Source organism: Rhinatrema bivittatum, chromosome 9 (assembly GCF_901001135.1).
Source record: "Rhinatrema bivittatum chromosome 9, aRhiBiv1.1, whole genome shotgun sequence".
Lineage (NCBI taxonomy): Eukaryota > Metazoa > Chordata > Amphibia > Gymnophiona > Rhinatrematidae > Rhinatrema > Rhinatrema bivittatum.
Window position 1 is genome coordinate 144,718,590 of NC_042623.1, and position 24,961 is coordinate 144,743,550.

Consider the following 24,961-nt stretch of genomic DNA (forward strand, 5'->3'; position numbering starts at 1 on the left):
GGTCATGCACCTCATAATTTTAAACTGATGTCTGTTCATGTGCTGATCCGTCATGGTGATAGATATCCACTTTATGCCGTTCCCAAAATGAAAAGACCAGACATTGACTGCACCTTGTTATCTGACAGGTATGTTTTGATTTTATTATGTTGATTTTAATTTAAATTGGTGTACAGTTCAAAGACAAGCTATTTCTTCTTCCTTTCCTATGTTAACTCTTTTAGATCATATATCTTTGTTTGTTATAGTATAACCATGTTTCTGTCCTTTGTGTATTGCTTTTCCCTGTTTAGTTCCCTCTCCTTAGATTATTTCATTTATTACTCTCAGCTGTCATCTTATAAAATCATGTCTGTCCATTCCACTTTCTTTCCTAAGTAGTGTTGGCCCCTAATACCTTTTGAATCATTCATTTAATTTCATTCAGATTTATGCCATAGGTAGTAGGTCATCCAGTGACCCCTTGTCCACAGTTATTGTGTTCCTGGACTCCCTTTACACACTCATGCTCTCTTTCTCCAAATCACTTTTGTTTTTTTGTTTGTTTGTTTTTAACAGTTTATTATAGGGAAACAGGCAAGTTCAGTTATTATTTAAGGGATTTCAGAGCGCTATCAGGCCGATGCAATATCGGTGCACATAAAACGGGTGCTCATGATTGAGCGGCCACTCTCCTAACGTGTGTAGATCCACCTCTCCCAGGCACCCAATTTAACTTTTAAATGGATGCCGCAGTAAAACTGAGGCGCTAGGGACTCACAATTTCCCCTAGTGCCTCCTTTTTACCGCTTGTCTCAACTCATACAAAGAGTCTCATAGAAACATAGAAATGATGGCAGAAAAAGGCCAGTCAACCCATCCAGTCTGCCCAGCAAGCTCTCACACTTATTTTCCCATACTTATTTGTTTAACCAACCACCAAGTTCAGGACCCTTGTTGGTAACTGTTTGATTCGAATTTCCTGCCACTCCCTGCCATTGATGCAGAGAGTAATGTTGGAGTTGCATCAAAGGTAAGCATAAGGCTTAATGGTTAAGGGTAGTAACCGCCGCATCAAGCAAGTTACCCTGAGTCTTGTTTACCCAGACCGCACAGATCAATGCCTTGTTGGCTGTTGTCTGAATGTAAATCCTCTTTTCCACATTTATACCTGTCGTTTAAGCAGAGAGCAATGCTGTATATGCATTCAAAGTCCTGTATCAGGCTTAATTGGTTTAGGGTAGTAACAGGCGTAATAAGCAAGTTACCCCCACGCTTATTTGTTTACCCAGATTGTGAAGTTCAGTCCTTGTTGGTTGTCTGAATGCAAATCCTTTTTTCCACATTTCCCTTTGCCATTGAAGCAGAGAGCAATGTTGGAGTTGCATTAACCGTGCGAAGGCTTATTGAGTAAGAGTAGTAATCACCAGGTAGTAGCCTTCATTCCAGCAAGCCACCCCCATGGCTCTTCTCTTCATTCCCATCCTCTAGCCTTTATGGATCCACAGTGTTTAACCCATGTCCCTTTGAAATCCTTCACAGTTTTAGTCTTCACCATTTCCTCCGGAAGGGCATTCCAGGCATCCACCACCCTCTCCGTGAAGAAATACTTCCTGACATTGGTTCTGAGTCTTCTTCCCTGGCGTTTCAAATTGTGACCCCTAGTTCTACTGATTTTCTTCCAATGGAAAAGATTTGTTGATGACCATGGATCATTAAAACCTTTCAAGTATCTGAAAGTATGTATCATATCACCCCTGCTCCTCCTGTCCTCCAGGGTATACATATTTAGATTCTTCAATCTCTCCTCATAAGTCATTTTATGAAGACCATCCACCTTTTTGGTCGGCCTTCTCTGGACCGCCTCCATCCTGTCTCTATCCCTTTCGAGATACTGTCTCCAGAACTGAACACAGTACTCCTGGTGAGGCTTCACCAAGGCCCCGTACAAGGGGATCATCACTTCCTTTCTCTTACTAAATATTCCTCTCTCTATGCAGCCCAGCATTCTTCTGGCTTTAGCTATCGCCTTGTCACATTGTTTTGCCGACTTTAGATCATTAGACACTATCACCCCAAGGTCTCTCTCCTGCTCCATGCACATCAGCCCTTCACCCCCCATCAAATACAGTTCTTTTGGATTTCCACACCCCATATGTATGACTCTGCACTTCTTGGCATTGAATCTCAGCTGCTATATCTTCGACCACTTTTAATAAATCAAGCCTTAAGTCTCATAACTCAAGGCTTGATTTAATAAGCAATTTGCCATAGACATAGAATGAGAAAAAAGCCTTAGTAAAGCAGGCCTTTAGTTTGTAGGGGCTTAGGATACAGACAGTTTGACTGATCAAAATAGGACTCCTTGCTATCACATACTAAGCAAGGCCTCCTTAAGTACTATGGAGCACCTGGTTCTGCTATACAGGGGTTACACATATATTAAATATAGCAACATTCTACTCTAGCGAACCCCATCAGCTCCACTACACTGACCATCGATGACTTTGCACCAACAGTTATGTTATCTGTCTGATAACCTGCCTGCTCCTACCCACTGCATCTGTCATCAGTGTCATAGACAGGTGCACAGATAGACAAATCAAAAGCATAAGTACTTTTCTTTGTTTTTTTTTAAATGCACTAAAAGAATTTGAAATATTAGTGAGATTAGAGGGCATTGAGTTGTCATTAAGCAATTTTAGCTACCCTGGCCTGGTTAGTAGTAATAACCATATGCAAACTTCTGTTCCAGAGAAGTAAGCTAGGTATCCTAAGAACATAACAAGTTGCCATACTGAATCAGAGGATCCATCAAGCCAGGCATCCTGTTTCCAACAGTGGCCAAATCCAGGTTATAAGTCCTGGCAAACACCCAAACATTAAATGGATCCTGTGCTACTAATGCCAGTAATAGCCTCGGCTATTCCCTAAGTCAACTTGATTATTAGCAGTTTATGGACTTCTCCAGGAACATATCCAAAACTTTTTAAAAACCAGCTACACTAACTGCTCTAACCGCATCCTCTGTCAATGAATTCCAGAGCTTAATTGTGCGTTGTGTGAAAACGAATTCCTGAACAGATCAGTCCAGAAAAGTGGGTTGTGTATCCCTTACCAGCAGGTGGAGTCAGAACAATTAGAACTTTGGGCACTGCTACATAACGAGAGTGCCACCTGCAGTCACTCAGTATTGACCTGTACCCAAGCCCATGCTAACAGAACTAAATAATGAAGGGTAGCACCAAACCAAATTTCTGGACTACCACTTCGTCTCCAGCGGGTGATACAGATGCACACCTGCAGTCTTTAGTTATATTTTTTATTTAGCTGTATGCCTTCCCGCCCTGGCCCCTCATAGGTCGGCTTCTCCGTCGCATAGAGCGGCACCCGTGAAGAGTGATTCTGGTGGCGCCAGATGACCACATTGACCGTGGTTCGCGGATCTGGTACACTTGGCTCTAGAGGGTCCACTTCAGCTGGCACATCTAATGCATCTTCCCCGTCAGGGGCCCATATTTTCGGATCGGGAGGATTGCTTTTCTGTCGCGGCTTGGCTTTTGAGAGGCGACGTTTACGCTTGAGGGGTTATTCAGAACAAGTCATTTCCACCCTCCTAAAGGCGAGACGTCCAGCCACCTCTATGGGCCTATGTGAGAGCTTGGAAGCTTTTTGAGACGTGGTGTCATCAGCGTTCCTGCGTTTCTATAGAGGTGAATGTTTCTCATGTGCTTGACTTTCTGCGACAGGGCCTCACTAAGGACTTGGCATTCAATTCCCTTCGTGTACAAGTTGCAGCTCTAGGTGCTTTGCGGGGAAACTTTGACGGCTGTTCGCTAGCAGCGCATCTGGACATTGCTCGGTTTCTTAAGGGGGTCAAACATTTGCGCCCTCCCGTCCGTTTGGTGTGCGGATTGCAGTTTGAATTTAGTCCTGCGAGTTCTATTTGGCGCTGCTTTCGAGCCTCTTCGTGGAGTTTCCCTGAAAGATCTGACTTTGAAATCAGTGTTTTTGGTGGCCATTTGCTCGGCCCGTCGGATCTCAGAGTTGCAGACGCTGTCTTGTAGGGATCCTTTTCTTCGGATTTATGATGATCGGGTATTGTTACGTACTGGTCTGTCCTTTGTCCCTAACTAAGGTGGTTTCAGCTTTTCATGTCAATCAAACTGTGGAGCTTCCGGGGTTCCCTAACTGGTCCCGGGAGTCTTCTCAGAACAGAGACCTTCATCTTTTGGATGTGCGGCACACCTTATTGCGTTATCTGTAGGTTACCAATGACTTCAGACGTTCTGATCAATTGTTCGTTCTCTTTGATGGCCCAAAGAAGGGGGACAAAACGTCAAAGGCGATCATATCTTGGTAGATTAAGGAAGCCATTTGCACGGCATATATAGCCCGAGGGCGTCGGATGCCTTTGGGTCTCAGAGCTCATTTCACTAAGGCTCAGGTTACCTCCTGGGCAAAGTGTCAGTTACTGTCACCTCAGGAGATCTGTAGGGCGGCGGTGTGGTCGTCTATTCATACTTGTATGAAACATTACCGATTGGACGTTAAGGTTTCTGATGAACCATTCTTCGCGGAGTGTGTGCTTCGTGCGGGTCTTTTGGGTTCCCGCCCAGTGTAGGGTGGCTTGGGTACATCCCACTTTTCTGGACTGATCTGGGTATGTTCAGGAAATGAAATTTGGTTCTTACCTGCTAATTTTCGTTCCTGTAATAACACAGATCAGTCCAGAGGCCCACCCCTTTCTTCAGATACCGAAAGACTGTCTTGGTCAGAACCTGCTTAAGTTTTTTATTGTTGAAGCTTCTTTTTTGCAGACATGATTCATGGAGCAGTTTTAGCAGTTGTTCGGTCTGGTTTTTTGCCAGCGACGAAGTGGTAGTCCGGAAATTTGGTTGGGCGCTACCCTTTGTTATTTAGTTCTGTTAGTATGCCGCGCGCATGTTATAAAATACAGGGTCAGCGCCCACAAGCTTGCGCAAAATCGGCAGCCTGTGCGTGCCGAGCCGCATAGTCATCCTCCGTTCCCTCTGAGGCCGCTGCGAAATTGGAGTGGCCTCGGAGGGAACTTTCCTTCCAGCCCCCCCCCACCTTCCCCTATCTAACCCACCCCCCCAGCCTTAACTAATTCCCCCCCCCCACCTTTATTTTACAAGTTACGCCTGCCCGAGAAAGGCGTAACTTGCGCATGCCGGCCGGCTGCAGGCGCGCCATGTTCCGGTCCAGGGGCTGGTCCGGAGGCTGCGGCCCCGCCCCCGGAACGCCTCTATGACGCCTCGGGACTTACACGCGTCCCGGGGCTTGCGCGCACCGTCGAGCCTATGCAAGATTTATTTATTTATTTATTTAACATTTTTTATATACCGAAATTCTAGCAACAATGTTGCTAATCATTTCGGTTTACATATAACATTGGAGTGACTAACATGTGAGTCTTACATGGAACAGGAAAATGAACTTGGAGAAAATTGAATAAATACTAATTTAAGATAACAAGATAAGCTCGGTGTGCGCAGGGGGTGGAAGGGGCAGTTTTTTGGGGGTTACGCGCATAACCCTTTGAAAATCTGCCCCTAATTATTCTCTGACTCCACCTGCTGGTAGGGATACACAACCCACTTTTCTGGACTGATCTGTGGTATTACAGGAACGAAAATTAGCAGGTAAGAACCAATTTTCATTTTTCTCTAATTTGTTTTAAATATGCTACATGCATACTTCATGGAGTGCCACCTAGTCCTTCTATTATCTTAAAGAGTAAATAACTGATTCACATTTACCTGTTCAAGTCTTCTCATGAATTTATAGTCCTCTAACATATCTCTCCCCCCCCCCCCCCCCCAGCCGTCTCTTCTCCAAGCTGAACAACCCTAACCTCTTTAGCCTTTGCTCATAGGGGAGCTGCTCCATACCCTTTATCATTTGTCACCCTTCTCTCTACCTTCTCTCGTGCAGCTGTATCTTTTTTGAGATGATGTGACCAGAATTGCAACAGTATTTAAGGTGCAATCTCACCATTTAGCGATATAGAGGCAATATGATATTCTCAGTTTTATTCACCTTTAATTCTTAACATTCTGTTTGGGTTTTTTTACCACCGCAGCGCACTGATCCAACAATTTCAATGTATTATCCACTATGATGTCTAGATATTTTTCCTGGGTGGTAAATCCTAATGTGGAACCTAATATAGTGTAACTACAGCATGGGTTATTTTTTCCCACTATGCATCACCTTGCACTTGTCTACATTAAATTTAATCTGCCATTTGGACACCCAATCTTCTAGTCTTGCAAGGTCCTACAATTTATCACAATTCGCATCTGATTTAACTACTCTGAATAATTTTGTGTTATCTGCAAATTTGATTACTTCACTCATATCCCTTTCCAGATAATTTATAAATATATTAAAAAGCACCTGAAATATTTATATCTCTTTGTTCTATACTTGTGACATTGTGTCAGTGATCTTATACAGTGTCTTTCGCAGAGTGCTGTCACAGAGTCAGCTCTTAGGGGTAAGAACTTGCTCTCCCTCCTTTTCCCAAAGATGAGTTAGGACACATAAGCACGTTTGATCCTGTAACTGTAAATAAGATGCAATCAAGGCTTCCTTTCCATTAGAGACCATTGGCTTTTAGTTTAGTACTCTGTTTTTGGCAGAACACACACAATTGTAGGCCAGTTTGATTCCTCATACTGCAAAACATAGCCTTTGCACTTTAACCTGTCTTATGCAAGCTTCCAAGCAGCTGGCTGCTCCTAAATGGAGTACCTACCATTACTGTTTATTTTCAGTTTCCTAGTTATGCTCAGGGTCTTGTCCTCCTGAAATTCTTAGGCACTTCTCTTTTCCTCCTTCATCTCCTGGCAGTTTGGCTTTTCAATCCAGCTGCAGCTTCCTCATTTGGCTTCCAGCTGGCATCCAAAGGCAGAACACCTAGGGTCCATGTTCAGCTGCTATGCAGCTGTGCTAGTTAGCCGGCCATACGTAACCGGCTAACTAGTAGTGTATATTCAACAGTGCGGCCGTTCAGCTGAATATACACATCTATGTAAAAGTTAGTCGGTTCTGTTCAACCGGCTAACTTTGGGACAATCCTACAGCACAACCAAATTTAACTGGCTAAGTTAATCAGCTAATTCCGAATATCAGTTAGCCAGTTAACTTATCTGGCTATTTCTGCTCCTCCTGCCCATCCATGGAACACCCCCTACTTATCTGGCTAAATTCTAGCCGGGTAAATAGTTACCCGGCTAGAATTTGGCAGGTTAAAGAGTTGAATATAGCCGGGTAAGCCATTTAGACAGATAACTATTACTTGATCCATCTAAATGGTGCTTGAATATGGATCTCCTAAAGACGATGCAAACCAGGAGAGTGTTCTCAAATGTGACCTTACTTTCTCTCTCTCATGCTCCCCCTAGAGCAGAGCTTCTCAAGCATGATCTTCTTCCCGTGGCTCATGGCTGCATTCTGTTGGACGGTGTCCCCAATTTCTTGCTTGTAGCTTCAGCAGCTTCTTCCTGTCCCCATGGTAACCAGATAACACTGAGGAAGGCCGAGCGGAAGGGCAGGAGCAGGGAGCCCAGACAGCAGCAGTAAATACCAGTGAAGCATTTTTGCTCCAGCCCTTCCACATCCCCACCTCCACCTGCTGCCTGGAGTACAGGTCTCTTCTATGCTGTGCTCTGTTTACTTGGAGAGTCACAGGCCCAGGCTTCAGATGTCTGTGCTGCAGGGATTTGGGACTCTGAAGCATAGAGATGCAGCCAAGTGAAAATTATTTGTAGGAAAAGAAGTGTGGTAAGGTAACATAATTCAGGTCCCTGCCCTATGAGCTTTTATTGGTGATTAGACTGAGCAGTGCATGAACAGTGATTACTAATGGACTGCTACACTAAGCCTCACGGCTTTGATAAAGGAATGCTCTCGCAATCTGCTGGCACTCCCCTGCTGTAAGTAAAGGACACATTAAACTGAAAGGAATTGTTAGTAAGATAAAATAATTGTTTCTGACACAGCTGGTATCTCTTCAGCACCAAGAATTACAGCTTTAAATTTAAAGAGCCCCTCTTCCCCCCCCCCCCCCCTCATTCAGGATTCATAAGTTGCTACAGATACATGGTGCCTGCAGTACTATGTATATTAATATTTACCATATAATTTAATTCTAGAGTAATGACATAGATCTGCGTAATAGAATATTGCTATTATACTTGTTATATAGAGACTTGCCATATTTGTGCCCTTTTGGATGTCATTGCATGTATTAGTTTTTTTCACAGGACAAGCAGGATGTTAGTCCTCACATATGGGTGACATCGTCAGGATGGAGCCCAATCACGGAATACTTTTGTCAAAGTTTCTAGAACTTTGACTGGCACCTACTGGGCATGCCCAGCATGGCACTAACCCTGCATCCAGCAGGGGTCCCCTTCAGTCTCTTTTTTTTCGCGCAGCAGTAGCCACGCGGGTTAAAGAGCTCTCTAGAGATTCCTGACAGGAATTTTCCTCACGGAACTTATTTCTAAAATTTCAAAAAAATTATACCCCATAGGGGTCCCCCTATCCATTCCGTAGTCCGCGGTCATAAGGTAAGGCTTTACCCTCATTTGCGGTCGATTCCCGTCTAGTTTTCCCTTCGGGGCCTACCGGCCATCGACCGCACCGTGGCTAAAGTTTTGTCGAAGCCATGGCATCTGGTTTTTGTCGGTGCCCCGATTGTCCTCTGACAATGTCCATCACAGACCCTCTGTTAGGGCCGTGGCAACCTCAGTGGCACACCTTAGTTCGGTGCCACTTATTGATATATGTAAGGCAGCGACCTGGAGCTCTCTCCATACCTTCGCAGCCCATTATTGCTAGGATAATGCTGGCCGGCAAGATTCCATTTTTGGCCAGTCTATCCTACGAAAAGTATTCTCAGCTTAACTACCCAACATCCTACCAGCGACCCGTTCAGGGTTTCCAGGATGCCCTCCTACCCAATTCCACCCCTGTTGTGCCTGTTGCACGTCTTTGGGTGCATTTGGTGCATTGCTCAGGCATCCTCAGCTCGCTACTCACCCATATGTGAGGACTACCATCCTGCTTGTCCTGTGAGAAAGCAGAGTTGCTTACCTGTAACAGGTGTTCTCACAGGACAGCAGGAAGTTAGTCCTCACGAAACCCGCCCACTACCCCACAGAGTTGGGTTTGCTTGCAATTTATTTTATTTTTTGCACGTACGGGGACGCCGTCATCACGCTGTTCCTATTCACTCTATTGGGAGTTATTGCAACAGTGTAGTGCAGAATGCGTGGCCAGGTACTGCAGGGGTCATCTATTCCTCCAAGCACATCGGGTGATGCAGGTGTCAGCACTGTACTGTCTGTGCAGTACACAGCCATGCTAGGGTTTTGTCGTCATCGTGTCAAGGTATCAGTTTCCTCATTGTTCTGCTTCAGAAGGTGCTAGGGAACACTAAGAACATAAGAAATTGCCATACTGGGTCAGACCAAGGGTCCATCAAGCCCAGCATCCTGTTTCCAACAGTGGCCAATCCAGGCTACAACTACCTGGCAAGTACCCAAAAACTAAGTATATCCCATGCTGCTGATGCTAGTAATAGCAGTGGCTATTTTCTAAGTCAACTTGATTAATAGCAGGTAATGGCCTTCTCCTCCAAGAACTTATCCAAACCTTTTTTAAACCCAGCTACACTAACTGCACTAACCACATCCCTGTAAACAAATTCCAGAGTTTAATTATGTGTTGAGTGAAAAAGAAGTTTCTCTGATTTGTTTTAAATGTGCTACATGCTAACTTCATGGAGTGCCCCCTAGTCCTTCTATTATCCAAAAGAGTAAATAACCAATTCACATTTACCCATTCTAGACCTTTCATGATTTTAAAGATCTCTATCTTATCCCCCCACAGCCATCTCTTCTCCAAGTTGAACAGCCTTAACCTCTTTAGTCTTTCCTCAAAGGGGAGCAGTTCCATCCCCTTTATCATTGGCAAAGAAGGTGCCATCACACACTCTGTGATTGCTTTTTGGCAGTGCGCAGCCACCGACTCTTAGCAGGTCGCCCTTGCTGTACCATGTGCTTCTACCCACAAGCACAACAATAGGGCTCTAAGGTTTGTCACCATCCGTAGGATGGGTTACTACTGTATGAGTACTGATCAGAGTGCTTTTACAGTGAAGGACACTTTTCTTCCAGTTTCCCTCTACTGTATGGATGTGTGTTTCTCTTGTGGCAAGCACTACAGGTTCTGTGCCGCAGCCACAGGAACGACCTAAGAATGCGTTCCTGGTCGAACCCCTATGAAAGTGGATACCAGGAGGGGTAGTGTCAGGAATCTTTCCCTTCCTCAGAAGAGGACTATGTCTTTTGACCCTTCCCGTGTTTGAAATCCCCTTTGTGGGGAAGCCCCTGCGGCTCCATCTCCTGCAGGTTTATCACCGAACTGGAGCCTCAATTCTTTTGAATCGGTGCTGCATCTCCTCGTAGATCAGGACTGGGGGACAGCAGCAGCAGCAGTCATTGATCCTTCCATTGATTACCATGCTAACCTACCCCACCTGAGGGTGGCTGCAAGTGGCACATTTGGTCGCTTGTGAAACTCAGCCTTCAGTAGCTGTAACGCAGTTCTCACCTGGAGAGTTGCAAGATTTTTCGGGATCGGGATGCCCCGATTCCCGTTGCTTTCCTGTCCCTTCAGGAAGGGGATATATGACTGGGTTTCCAGGGCGAACGTTATGGGTTCATCCCTACAGTGGGCATCCCTTTATCTCTGTTTCCCGGAGAAGGGATGTCACTCTTTCTGACAGGCAGTTGCTTTCTGTTCCTCGTGGAATCAGAGAGCCAGTCAGGTGGTAGCACTCTCCTTACGTGGTCCTAAGGTACAGCAGGTCTATTTCCCAAGGGAGCCATTCCAGATTCAATCTCCCTGTCGTACTAGGAGTCTCTTCGGAGTAGCTCCATGCTGAAGATTAGGGGTGTCTCCTATCCAGGAGTCACCTTTGATACCTGCTGAGCTCAGTGGACGTTTTTTGTGGAGGACCACCATTGCCAGTCATTCTCGCCTGTGGGACCTTTCCTCAGTGAGGAAGGATCTAGTCCATGTAATTGGCAAGTATGCCTTTCAACCTCTCGCCGTATCCATGGCTGAGGGAGTTGGGGGATGAGGAACCCCACAACAGGGATTCTACTCTTTGGTAACTCCCTATTGGAATCGAGAGTGAGTTATTTGCTTGGGGTTGAGAGATACCACATAATGACTTGTTCTTACCCCTGCAGTCCAGCAGTCTGCCTCATTATGATCTTCTCTCCTTCTGACATCCAGTTATATTGTTGAGGGGAGGGCAAGAAAAGCTAGGGCATATGTGGTATACCTGCATGGAATGATACACCACATTTTTCCTATTTTTTCATCAAGTTCTGGCCAGTGCTGCCTTTATCTTTTCTTACTTCACTGGGTTGTCCAAAGTGCCTTCCTGCTCACCTGAACTATTCTGTAGACAGGATGGATAGCCCTGCCCTTGACAGGGTGCAGTGTTGGGTGAGTTTCAGGTCTAACTTATCTCCTTTCTTGGGGGTTTAGCTAGTGATCCCATTAAGGGGGATCACTGAAACTCATGATGCTGTCCTGTAGGGTCAGCTATGTCTGGTACTTTGGCACATAGGGGCTGCTATTGCTACTGATTATTCTTCCAAGAGTTTGGGTTTTTCTGCCCATAGTGCCTATCAGCCAAAACTATGGCACACTTCTGCAGATGCATTCTGTCCTTCAGATGCCAGTGGACCACAGTTCCTTTCTGGAGAGTTCTTGGGCCCCAGTTAGTTTTTCGGTTGTCTTGTAACGTCAGTGGAAACTGTGATCGTCGTCTAAGAGTTCTTCTCTTGTTTGCATCGCTAGACTTTTTCCTGTATCCAGGGGGATCTAGACCTACTGTTGTCGTCAGGATTTACTGATCCGAAACCCTGATTGTAATGTTTTTCCGTGATGCGGAGTATTGTTTTTTGCTGGCATTCGCAGTACTCCCCTGCCTTAGGCACCTCTGCTACACATTGGAGTTTTATGTCTGTCTTTTCTATGGTTTTCTCTTGGTAGAACCAACTCGTTTCCTGCCTGGACCCCTTTGTGGGTTGGCTGCTTTACAGGCAGAAGGGAGAGAGGTAGTGCTTTTAGCACTGTGCCGTTTCCAGCTTTGGCCTGCTCGTAGAGCCTATAGCTCGGAGAACACCTGTTACAGGTAAGCAACTCTGCTTTCACTTTGAAATTTTTCCAGGGAAGAGTATCCATAGAGATTTCCTTTTTCTGTTCTGTGCTTTTCTGATCTGTGACCATTAATAGTGCTAGAACTTGTGTACAGTTAAGCTGTTTTAAAACTGCTGTTAATAGCATTTGCATAGCACTCAGGGAAGTGGAGGAACTCAAAAAGCGAGATGAGCACAAGTGGTCCTATAAGATTGTCATGATCTGGCGCTGTAAGAGGCATTTATGGAGGTCAGTGGCCTAGAGTGCTCCCTATAGAGCCATGAGAAGTATAGTACCACTTTATTAGGATCTGAGTTGGATTTGCAAGTTTTCCTGTCCTTTTAGTATTTAGGCTGGTTATATCTCAGTAGCCTTTGTATCTTAATCATCTTTCCAATCCCTAGAGCCATGAGGGTTGAGTGAAATCCTTGCTGTAAGTAATGGTCTGTTCTTCAGTCAATGTCCTTGCAAGTTTTTCTATCTCCTTTGAAGTTGTTATATTTATTTGCATAAAAATTACCCAGTGCTTCTATTGTGCAGCAGTAACAGGATTGGTATTGATTTAGCTATCTCCTTTACATGCAGTCTTTATCCTATTATTTACTGAAAGGCGTTAATTCTTTCATGAGATCAAATGCTATGGTGGAGACCTATGTATTGAATGTGAGAGCTTAACAAGAAATGGAATGTATTTTCATATCTTCCAGTTAACCATTATAATGTTATGTTTCATAGATGCTTAATTTTCTCACAGTGGAATGGCAGGTTATATAAAAATTTTGCTGTTTGTACATATGTTTCCTTTTTCTTTTTCTTTTAATTTTAACTATTTATAGAATTTTAACAAAAGTATAACAAAATATTGCAGTGCATGCAAAGTTTTCTTATAAGATGCAAAACAAACAAAACCAATAAGAAGAAATATCATAAGAAAAAATAAAACTCCATAATTGGAGAGACAGATGTGCAAGTTTATGTTGAAGACTCTATTAATCCTCTACAATTAAACAAAACTTAGATTTCTATACTGCATTAATTTTATCAAGGAACCTTTTTAATTGTACAGAATATTAAAAAATAAACATATTCCCATTCTATAATGCACTTGCAGGAGCATTTAAGAAAAGAAATGCTCAAGTCTAAAACCTGCAATTTTAATTTTAAAAATAATTTTCTATTTAATAACTGTGTACATTTGGATAGGTCAGAAAAGAAATTCACTTTGTATCCTAAAAAGGAGAATATTCTATGTCTTAAACAAAAGTTTCAACACTAAGGCCTGGATTTTCTAAAATCGCAGGCCTTTGAGAATCACGCTGTACCGGGGGGGGGGGGGGGGCGGGCCTGTGAAAGCCGGCAGCGATCGCACCACCGCGGTGTTATCGCTGTCATCTTTCGCACCCGATAGCACGCTACTGGCGGAAATAAGGAGTCTTACCTTTCGCCGTCAGCGAAGTCGTCGAGGAGTCCACCCCGGCGCCGCCCTGACTCCTGCACTTCCGATGCGGACTCCGCCCCAATATAGAAAATGACCCCCTAAGTCTCAATCCATTTCCAGGGACAAAGCAAATATCAGGGTATCCCTAGCGACAATATCGTCTTGAGAATTTTCTAATAAAGAAGCAACATCTAACCTATCAGATTAAACCAATGTCTTCTTGAGAGGCAGACAATCTTTTTTGAGGAGAATCATAATATACTTTATATACAGGAGACATATTTTGAGACAATCCCTTCAAAATCTCAGGAAAATATTTTGTAACCATCTCATGAGTGATTCGTATCTACTTCTAGGAAAATTAACAAACAGATTTTTGTATCTAACAGAATTTTCAAGCATTTCAAGTCTAGTGTAAAGAAACCTATCTTTAACTAAGGCTTCTTCAATAGATGAAACTTCTGAAACCTGATTAGAAAGGGATCTTAAGAGGGAAGAATGATTATCCAACAGAGATTTATGGGACTCAATTTGCAAGGAAGCATCAACTGAAAATTTACAAAGTTTAGCCACGCATCCCTCTAGTATATCTTCAACACACTGTAGAGAGAGAGCTAACTCACCTAAGGAAATATTCTTTGAAAAAGAAATGTTTTTTGAAAAAGAAATATTAGTATTCCTCTGAGATTCAGTGAAGGCAGCTGGAACCAAAGGACTTTGTACTAATTCTCAAAGGAAAAGTATGAGCATACTTTCCTTTGAAAATTGTCCCAGGAAAGGCTGTCTGCAGATATTTCCACCTGCTCTTTAAGTGGGTATTAAAAAAAAAAAAAAAAAAAATAGCACACTGAACCCTATCCCTTGGGATGCTTCCCATGTACTAGGTAAAAGTACATGTTGTAGCAAGCAGTGTGGAGGGTCGGCTAATCTCCGAAGACAAGCAGGATGGCAATCCTGACACATGGTGACAGCAGCAGATGGAATTTGGTGCAAAACTTTGACTTCAAAGTTTCTAGAAGCTTTGAGCATGCCCTACTGGGCATGTGCAACCCTAGCTAACTCCCTGCCTCCCAGGCAGGGCCCACAGTCTCATCTTTTCCCTGGAGCCTGCTAGTTGCAGTTCTTTTCTCTCTCCAGCTGCTTTAATGAAAATTTCTGGAGCTAAAGGATTTGTTTCTCGCAGGGCCCTGCAGGTTTTACTCCCTCTAGACCTTTGGGTAAATATTTTGTCCATTTCAAGTTTTTCTTGTTTTCTTAACACTTTAATTCTGTTGACCACATGGTGCACTGGCCCAGTGCCCCAGCATAGCCCGATTTGAGAATTTGTCCAGCCTATAAGTTGTGTTTTTGCCTTTAGTCAGGTACCTCTGGGGCCCTGGATGATGTGCCTTCCCCTCCTGCCTACCAGTTTGTCCTGGCAGGACAATCTTTCAGGAGCTGCTGGAGGGCAAACCCCAGGCCTGGACATGGGAGCAATCAGTAGTGGCTGATGCACTTGTTGCGTTTACGGTCTCTATATGACCTCCCCTCCACCAGATGACCCCAGTGAGTCTGGCACCAAACTGCCAGCATGTCTTTAGTCATGGGCCTCTTCCTGTCCTGCAGCCTCCATGCCACCAGAGGTCCTCCATGAGCTCTTGGTCTTGGCTGGCCAAGCCCTTCTCTCCTGCCCGCACCACACCCAGACCCCTGCCCTATTTTATCCTGCCTCTCCCATGCCTCAATGCTTTGGCATAGAGTTTCCTTGGGCTCCTTGCTCTAGCTATCCGTGCCTTGTGACCTTTCCAGGCCATTCTCTGTATTTCCTTGTGGCCTCCGGGCCTTCCGACTCTTGTTCTTTGGCCTTGGGGCTACTGTTTCAATTCCCATGCCTGTCCTGTAGACTCCGGCCTTCTGTCCTGTCCAGGCCTACTTAAGACTCCCATATCTCTTGTTTCCAGCCTTCCCTGTTTCCTAGCCTCTGGCTTAACTCTGAGAATCCTAGGTCTCTCCTTGTTTCTAGGCCTCTCTCAGCTTTGCCGCTCAGGTCCTTCCTTGCCTACAATGCCTTCAGACATTCTATGTTCCATGTTCTTTGTAGTCCTTGTCCTAGTGTGATCTATCTTGTCCTAGCCTGTCTTGTCCCTGTTCCAGTTCAAGGCTTACCTGCATTCAGTTCCACATGTACCCGCTCCCTGTTCCTGTATTCTAATCCATGCTTATTTGTACCCAGTTCTAGTCTGTTGCAGTTGTTCCAGTGCACGCCTGCCTGTATTCGGTTCCACGCTTACCTTCACTTTGATCATGTGTTCAAAACCCACTCTTACCTGTATATGCAGTTCCAGTGTTTGCGTTTCAGTTCAACCTGCATCTCACTTCAGAGCTCCACTCCAGCTTCACTTTGTCCCTGAGCTCCAGCACAGCCTGTATTTGTTTCTGTTCCAGCCTCTCAGGACCACCCACACTTAGCTGCAACCTTGCCCTCCTGTGCCACTCTCTTGCTACATCCCAAACCCACAACAGAATGCTGAAGGGGTAGGATCTTGCACTACCCCGGTGAGTCCACTTCTGTTTCTAACCAGGAGTGTAATACCACTCTTAGATATTATTCCTGCATTACCTGCCAGGCTTTGAACTATTCACATGAATCTGAATGCCTAGCATGTTGATTTCTGACCATCAATCATGGTTATGCAGTATGGGGAGAAAAAAATGTTCTTTTTTACTGAAACTGAATTGCAATTGCTCTCCACAGGGCTGGTGGAATTGCCCCTGCATTCCCAAACTTTTACCCCCAGAGAGAACCTGTGCCATTTGTGGGGCTACTAAGCCAATTTCCAAGATCCAAACGTTGTTAAAACCTGAACCTTTGCCAATAAAGAAAATAATTGATACTTGTGTACAGTCTACTGCAAAAACCCTCTGTACAACACTTCAAAAGATATCAGCTTGTTTGGATAACTTGAATCCTGTGCCTAGTCAGGCAAAATCTGTTTATGGAGAGAAAAAGCTCGTGGTTTCCACTCCCTATACAAAAACTGTGAAGCTGATGGCTCAAAAATCTTTAAATCTGCACCAATGGAGTCGAAAGAGAGAGAGCTAATCACTACTGGAATTACTATTGTAACTCCTGCAAAAATTGTAGCAGAAAGGACTATTACTAATCTTGTTGGCAGGGGTCTAGTGGGTTCCTTGCTTGAAGTCCGGATATCCGATTGCCTGAAGTAGCAGGGATTAATTAGTCCCATCTGTGGGGTCATCAAGCCAGCCCAGGGAAAAACTGTAGCAATTTTTTTTTAAATTTTATTTTTAATCATTTTAAACTTTACAGCAAGTCAACAAACTTACTTACAGAAAATGAAAATGCAGCATGTATACAATAATTAAAGAATTTTGACTAAGTTTATATTTAGCAGAAATCAAATATAATGCATTCCCCTTTAAAGAAACTTATACAGAAGGGGGGCAGAAAAGGGAAGAATTTAAAAATGAAACAATAATGCAAGTAACTAGCAATAGCGTAAAATAAAGACCGTCATTTATAGTAAGATCCTTTCTCTAAGGCTTTACTCCGGGGGTAACAATTACCCTCCTTGCATTTAGGAAAGATTTTAACTGCTCGGGGTAGTAAAAAATATAACATTCCTTTGGAGATTTTACTACACATTTGCAAGGATATTTTAGCACCTATGAAAACCCTAAGGCAAGCACTTGTGATCTCATTACAAGAAATTCACGTCTCCTGTTTTGAGTAAAAGGAGCGAAATCTGGAAATGCACATATCTGCGATCCCCAAAATTGGAGATCTGTATTTCTAAAATATCTTTTCATAATTTCAGTTATATCTTTTTCAGTTATAAAAGTCACTATAAGTGTTGCACATTCATAATATTCACTAGTAGAGTCCTCCAAGAACTTAGTCAGATTCCCTTTATTCAGCACACCTTTGCTACAGTCCAAATCCACAACAGCACTGATGGTGCCATACCCCAAATACGTGCCAGCACACAGACAGGTGCTGGTGCACTGAAGGGAATCTGTCGGGTGCCACCCACAGAATGGGTATTGAAGTCAAGTACCACCAACTAACCATGAAATCGATGTCGGCAATCAACTTGGGGTGCAGCTGTGCTGATATGACTGAGGATGAATGAGATCCCACCCACTCCTAGTTGTGCCATCCAGACAGGTTGTCCAGGGAGTTGGGGCTATGGATTAGAGCCCGTGATTTACCTCTTCTGCAGGAAATGGGAAGGTCATCTTAGAGTATTTCTCCTTTGATAGCTTGTGACCTTGTTTCCTTGTTACTGAGGAGCTCCCAGGAGTTAAACTATCCTGAGCTCTCTGGTATGGAAGCTCTATTAATAGGGCTATACCTGATGATGGCACAGCCTATGTTTAGCTAAGAGGTTGTCAGATCAGCTCTTTGCATGCTCCCTGACTCTCTGGATTCACTTATGTATTTATTTATTTATTTTTAATTTTTATATACCGATGTTCCTGTAAAGAATACATATCGCACCGGTTTACAAGGAACTGAACAGTCGCCTCCAGGGCGGAAATACATTAAAACAGTCACGCTTGGGGATAAAGGGCTGTAGAACACTTGGGGATAAAGGGCTGTAGAACGGAATCGTAGGATCTATTAGACCCCTAGTGTTGTTAGTATTAGTTACTGGTGAACTCCTTTGTTGGAAGCAGTAGTAGGTTAGTGTTAAGGTCACCTCAAATCTTCTCCACTGTCACTACTGCTGTCCGATCGCTGCCGCCTATGCAAATGCAGCCAACAGATTCTGGCCAATGCAGCTTTGCTGTTAACCATGCCCAGAATTCTATCATATTTTATGTGCGGAAAACATGTTTTTTGCACACACTTCATTTTCCATGCATATTTTGTGTGCATATATCTTATTAATGAGTGGAAAACTTGATTTGTGCGCACATTTTCTGATTTGTGCGCTTTTTAAAAATTCCCAATGCATAAGCATACCACTAACTTGCTGGATCAGGATTTTAACCCCCCCCCAAAAAAAAAAAAAAAACCAAAACATAATAATTTGCTTCTGCATTAGGAAACTGTGCCCTGAATTTCAGCACATGGTTTTAAAGCTTATCTCTTTACATCAGTCCCATAGATAGAACTAATCCTTTTTTTGGCACATTACCCTGCAACTGACACACTTATTGGGGGTTCCATCAAAAGGTGATCCTGGCCACACTATCTAACATGTTTTGGTGTTTAATATTACTAATATTTATTTATGAAACACTGCGAGTCAACTTCAATTTTTGCACAATGCCTTATTTAATTTAAATTTACAGCAAAATGAAACTCAAACTCACTTTATAAAAATAATGCAAGTTTTAGGGCACTTTTGCTCCTTGTGACCTTGTGCAAGTCACTTTACCCTCCATTGCCTAAGGTACAAATTTAGGCCTAGATTCATCAAACTATCGCATGCGATAGGAGGAGGGGCGTGCTTTATGGTAATAGCTTATTTATCGCAAAGTGCGCTATCATAGCGCTTCGCATAGGTATTACCGCAGAGTGCGGTAACTTTTCACACTTTGCGGTAAGTGCCACAACTGCTGTAATTCCTACCTATAACTACTGGGGAGAGAGAGAGAGAGAACCTAGCCATAATGCCCTCATACTAGGTAGGTATTTATACCTCTATATGAGGCCCACATAGTTACTCGAGGTGAGGTTTAGGTAGGAGTATAGGGGTTAGGGGCCACTTCGGAAACTCACCCAAAGATGAGATTTGTGCAGTGTTCTCTCAACCTAGCTTGATGGACTCTCTACCTGGGTAAAATCAAGCTAGGTTGAGAGAACATTGCACAAATCTCAAGTTTGGGTGAGTTTCCTCACTCCGAAGGTCATCAAATCTTCACAAGAGAGCACTGTTCTGTTTGTATGTCTCACTCTGAATGTCAAAGTGGCTCCTAACCCCTACACTCCTACCTAAACCTCACCTCGAGAAACTATGTGGGCCTCAGATAGGTATTTATACCTCTATCTAGTATGAGGGCATTATGTCTCTCTCTTCCCCCCATGGTGGCAGGTAGCTTAAAAGACTAACAATGCTATGAGCGAAAACATTGCAAAGTGCTATAAAGCCATATCACACAGCTTAACGCAGATGAAAGAGGTGTAGTTATTTGCTGTGTTAAAATTGTGCGATATGGCTTTGCAGCTTGGCCAGAAATCCCGCCCTAAACTCCACCCCTTTTCTAAATTAGCATCGCACCATGCATTATGGTGCTTTTTGCATGCGAAAAACACCTTAACGCACACGAAAAGCCCATAATGCAGCTTGGAAAATAACCCCCTTAGATTGTTAGCCCCCTGGGGATAGGGAAATACCTAAAGTACCTGAATGTAATCGGCTTTAATATGCTGAAAAAAGTGTGACAAGCGGAATATAAAAATCTAAATAAAAATAACCAGGATTATCAGTTTTGTAAAAGGACAATAAGGAATATTTAGTGATCACTTGAATGCTGAAAGTGACAAAAGGTCTTTTATTCAATAGAGATTTTCTCTGTAGAGACAGAATAGGAAAACGTCCTGTTTGAATAAGGCCCAAAGTGTGATAATAAAGTACTAATAACCAAAAGCATGAAGACTAGACTGAAGCAAAGGATGGGGTGAAATTCTGCAGCATGGCAACAGTAGAACTAAGTGGCCTGAGTGATAAATAGGGCAGGTTTTAAAGATCCTGTAATTACTGAATTAGATCAGTTCTCAGTGCCAGAATTGGCTTTTTGCTGCTGTTTGTATTTTTTTTAGTACTGCTGTGAATATACTTGCCTTGGGTTCTCTTTCAGTGAATTTTAATGCTATAATAGAAGTGAACGTGCTAGAGAAGCCAGGGATGCTTCTGACAATATTTTAGGAAGTAGTCATTTTGATATTATAAATAATTTAACAGTAACTGTGGACAAGGTAGAATTGTGTTTGGATGTTTTGATGATGTTGACTATGTACCATCTGTGTTAATATATAAATCAGCATGTAAGAGCAAACTGAGGGGAGCCCTTTGATTCATTCCCTGTTATTATCTTTACTCTGTATTCCTCAGGATCACCTCAATTATTTACAGACAAAACATAAAACGTAGTTTATATAGGGCAATTATTTTTTTATTGTAATTACTGCAGCATTAACTACAGGCTAAATCAGGGGTAGGCAATTCTGGTCCTTGAGTGTCACCAATTGGTCGGGTTTTCAGGATATCCACATTGAATATGCATGAGATGCAGTTGTATATAATGGAGGCAGTGTATGCAAATACATCTCCTGCATGTTCAGTATAAATATCTTGAAAACCCAGCTGGCATGCAGCATTCAACTTGAGCTGTAATTCCTCTTAAAGGTTTTCTTCTTTTGAAGGAAATCAATTTTTTGAAGGGAAATCAATTTTTGTCAAGTTGTGATATTATACTTTTGAAAATAGCAATTCTATATATTTTTATGTCAAGATTTTTTTATATTTTATCATTTAGTTACGATGCATTTCCTTAGTGTTCAGATAGGTAAGTCCCAATGAGTGGGTTATGCACCTCTGCCAGCAGATGGAGACGGAGCAAAAGCTGACGTCATGGCTATATAGCCCTACCCCAATATCAGCCCGCCAGTATTCTCCATCTCCAGCAAACCTTGGACATGCATTTCCCTTCAGGGGATTGCCTGTGAGTAAAAAAAAAAAAAAAAAAAAAAAAAGTTGGAAAGGAGATATCAGAAAGACAAGCTCTCAATGAAGCACCACTTGCCTCCTGAGGTGATACTGTGCGGTCTCTCCCTCAGTAGAGTGCCTTCAGTCCGGTAGGTAGGCTGCAGGGTAGATTTGCATGCTTTTTGCTGTAGGCCGTCTTAGACCCTGAAGACCTTCAGATTGGCTGGGCCTGACTCCTTGGGGACGCAGAAGGAAGATCCTGTTTTGGTCACTCTTTCTTTCCCCTCTTGGATGCAAGATTTGATTGATCTGGAATGAAGTGTGCTAGAGGCATCTTAAAGAGGGACTCATCTTGGCAGGTTTATACCCCTTGGATCCACAGGCCAGAGAGCAATTGTGTTTCCCTAGGGTGGATGCTTTAGAGTTTTCTGTCATGAAATGTACCACCATCCCAGTAGAGGGAGATGCGGCACTGAAAGATGCTCTGGATAGGAGGATTGAGGCTATTATGAAGCAAGCCTTTGAGGCAGTGACAATGAACTTGCAAATTGCTTCTTGCTGTTAACACTGGGACCGATCTTGGACCTCTGATAGACCTGGGGACCGTGTTCTTGGCTGATGTGGGCTGTGACTTGGTACGCACAGCCACCAGAGTAGCTGCTTCAGTTATTCTGGCCAGGCTGTAGTTGTGTCTGCGCAGCTGGTCTGCAGACACCATTTCAAAGTCCAACCTTACTAAGCCGCCCTTCAAAGGCTCGCTTTTGTTTGTCAGTGATTTGGAAAACATGCCAAGTAAATGGGGAGAGACCCAGGTCCCTCTTTTGCCAGAGGACAAGAAACCCATTGCCCGATCTTTATGGGTGACTGACCACGCTCGAGACTACTGGCGTTTTCGACCTCATAGGGGAGAAACTTCCCAGAGATCTCTTCCCTTCCGCAGGTCTCAGTCCTTTTGCTCCCGAGGTCCTCAAAAGGATACGGCCTGCATGATCTTAGGGGGGATATGATAGAGGTCTTTAAAATCATGAGAGGTCTAGAACGGGTAGATGTGATTCGGTTATTTACTCTTTCGGATAATAGGAGGACTAGGGGACACTCCATGAAGTTAGCAAGTAGCACATTTAAAATTAATCAGAGAAAATTCTTTTTCATGCAACACAAAATTAAGCTCTGGAATTTGCCAGAGGATGTGGTTAGTGTAGCTGGATTTAAAAAAGGTTTGGATAAGTTCTTGGAGGAGAAGTCCTTTAACTGCTATTAATTAGGTTGACTTAGGGAATAGCCTCTGCTATTACAGGCATCAGTAGCATAGGTAGGTAATAGGTGGTATCGCAGTTTCCGTCACCTTAAGTATATCTATTAGATATTTCTGAAAGACCTCCCTTGGAGATCTTAAAGGTATCTGAGGAAAATTAGTAAAGCTCAGGTTTCTGCTTTTCACCATATTTTCTAGATTTTCCATTTTCAATGCTGTATTACTTCTGTCTCTCACCATCACTGACTGAGTTTGTTGGATTCCATTTATCTGAGTCCTGATAGAGGAGATTTGCTGTTCCAATTCCGAATTAACATTTGAAACTTCATTAATTTTCTCATCTTGTTTAAATTTTTCCATAACTGAGGACAATTGTAGAATGGACAGTCTCATATCACTGATTGCTTCCCACAAAGTCTCAAGCGAGAAAACCCGAGGCCTTACCATTGGTGGTATTTCTATTGTGGGGATTCCCCCAATGGCTCCCACAGCTTCTCCCCGCGATACTCCTACCTCCATGCCGGTTTGCCCTGGCGTCGTTCTCGGCCCCTCAGTTGCCACAGTCGCTCCATACGACCCCGCAGGAGACAACTCTTCCACACTTCAGTCGAAGAGTTTCTCCCTCGTTTCCAGAGCTTCTCTTTTGGCAGCTGGATTCGCCGGTGGGGTTCCCTCAGCCCTGGCTTTGTTATAGGGGAAGAGTCAATGGAGGGCCTTTGTCTTCCCATCCAGATGTATCCCATATTCTGCAGCGAGTTAAGCATCTTCACCCCCTCTTGAAGCTTCTGGTGCCTCTGTAGGATCTTAACTTGGTCCTCAAGTTTTTGGCAGTACTAACCTTTTGACCATTGCAAATTCTTTCCTGTAGCTGCTAACCTTGAAGACAGTTTTTCTGGTAGCAATCTGGTTGGCATGTTGGGTCTTGGACCTGCAGGCTCTTTCCTGCCATGAGCTTTTTCTCCTTATGATTCCTGGTGCGGTTCAACTTCAGACTTTGCCCTCCCTTTTGCCCAAAGGGGTTTCAGACTTTCATTTGAATCAGTCTATTTCTCTGCTTGCCTTGGACAGGGACTGAGATGCAGCTGAGTACTGCCTTTTGTGTTCCTTGGACGTCAAGCGACATTTGCTGCGGTACTTGAACATGACTAAGACTTTTTGAAATCTGATCGCTTGTTTGTGCTCAATGGCGGAGGTAAGCAGGGAGCACTGGTGACTCAGGCAGCGATTGCCTGCTGGGTTAAGGAAGTCGTTATGGCAGCCTATGTGGCCACTAAGATTGCCTTACCGAAACTGATTAGACCGCATTCCACTAAGGGCTCAAGCGATTTAATGGGCTGAACTTTGTTGTTGCCTGCTGAAATTTGCCAAGCGGCGACATGGTCATCTCTGCACACCTCTTCCAAGCATTATCGCTTAGATTTTAGGGCTAGGGAGGACACCGCATTTGCACGAGCAGTATTGACTGGACCGCTGGCAGCTTCCTGCCCTTTTCGAGATTAGCTTTGGTACATCCCACTCATTGGGATTGACCTACCCAAACTTAGGAAGGAGAAAGTACTACTTACCTGATAGTTTCCTTTTCTTTAGTGAAGGGTAGGTCAATCCAAGACCCGCCCTTGGCTGCCAGTGTTTGAATTTGTAGTTAGCCTTTTGTAGGGCGAGCTATGCAGAGTATGATTCCTGCTTTTCTCTGACAACTGGTAAGTTCCTTTTCTTGCCCTTAGTTTGCTAGATATGTTCCTTCTTTTGGTTGAGCTCAGTGTAGCCTGTTGCTAATAATGTTCAAATATAATCAGTTTTGTTCACAGTTTGTCTTTTCCAGATAATACTGGCAGGCTGATGTCGGAGCAGGGTTATATAGCCATGACATCAGCTTTTGTTCCGTCTCCATCTGTTGGCAGAGGTGCATAACCCACTCATTGTGATTAACCTACTCTTCAGTAAAGGAAAGGTAAGTAGTAATTTCTTCTTTATTACTCTTGCCATCAGAGACATGCATATTATATTTTTCTTCAATGGAACTTACCTAAAATAGCAGTTTATAACTTAGAGTATCATCACTGCCAAGACAGCCCAGTGTCTTATGCCCTTTCTCTGGTTGCTGCTGTTGCGTCCGTCGGTCTTCGACTGCTTCACCCCGCTTGCCTCACCTTAATCTCGGCGGCTCCTGCTTACCTGGGCAAGATGGCTACCGCAGCGTCGTCAAGCCGACCTCTCTGGCGTCCCCAGAACGGCTATGGTGCAGCCTTCCGCCATCGCTCCTCCCAGGTACCTACTAAGATGCGCGCAACCCACGTCTTTATACAACCCTTGGCGCAAACCTCGAGGGCATTCCCTCATGCTGACGTCACGCCATCTGGGTATATCAGCCTCATT

The 24,961-nt window shown here is 43.8% G+C and overlaps 1 protein-coding gene across 3 annotated transcripts in view; it reads left to right on the forward strand.

Moving 5' to 3' along the window:
* Positions 1-24,961, forward strand: part of PXYLP1 (2-phosphoxylose phosphatase 1) — a 211,805-nt gene that overhangs the window by 74,430 nt on the left and 112,414 nt on the right. For all 3 annotated transcript variants that reach the window (XM_029616194.1, XM_029616195.1, XM_029616193.1), the window contains exon 4: positions 2-128. In XM_029616194.1, coding sequence (XP_029472054.1) covers positions 2-128 — 127 coding nt within the window. The remainder of the gene's footprint in view (position 1; positions 129-24,961) is intronic.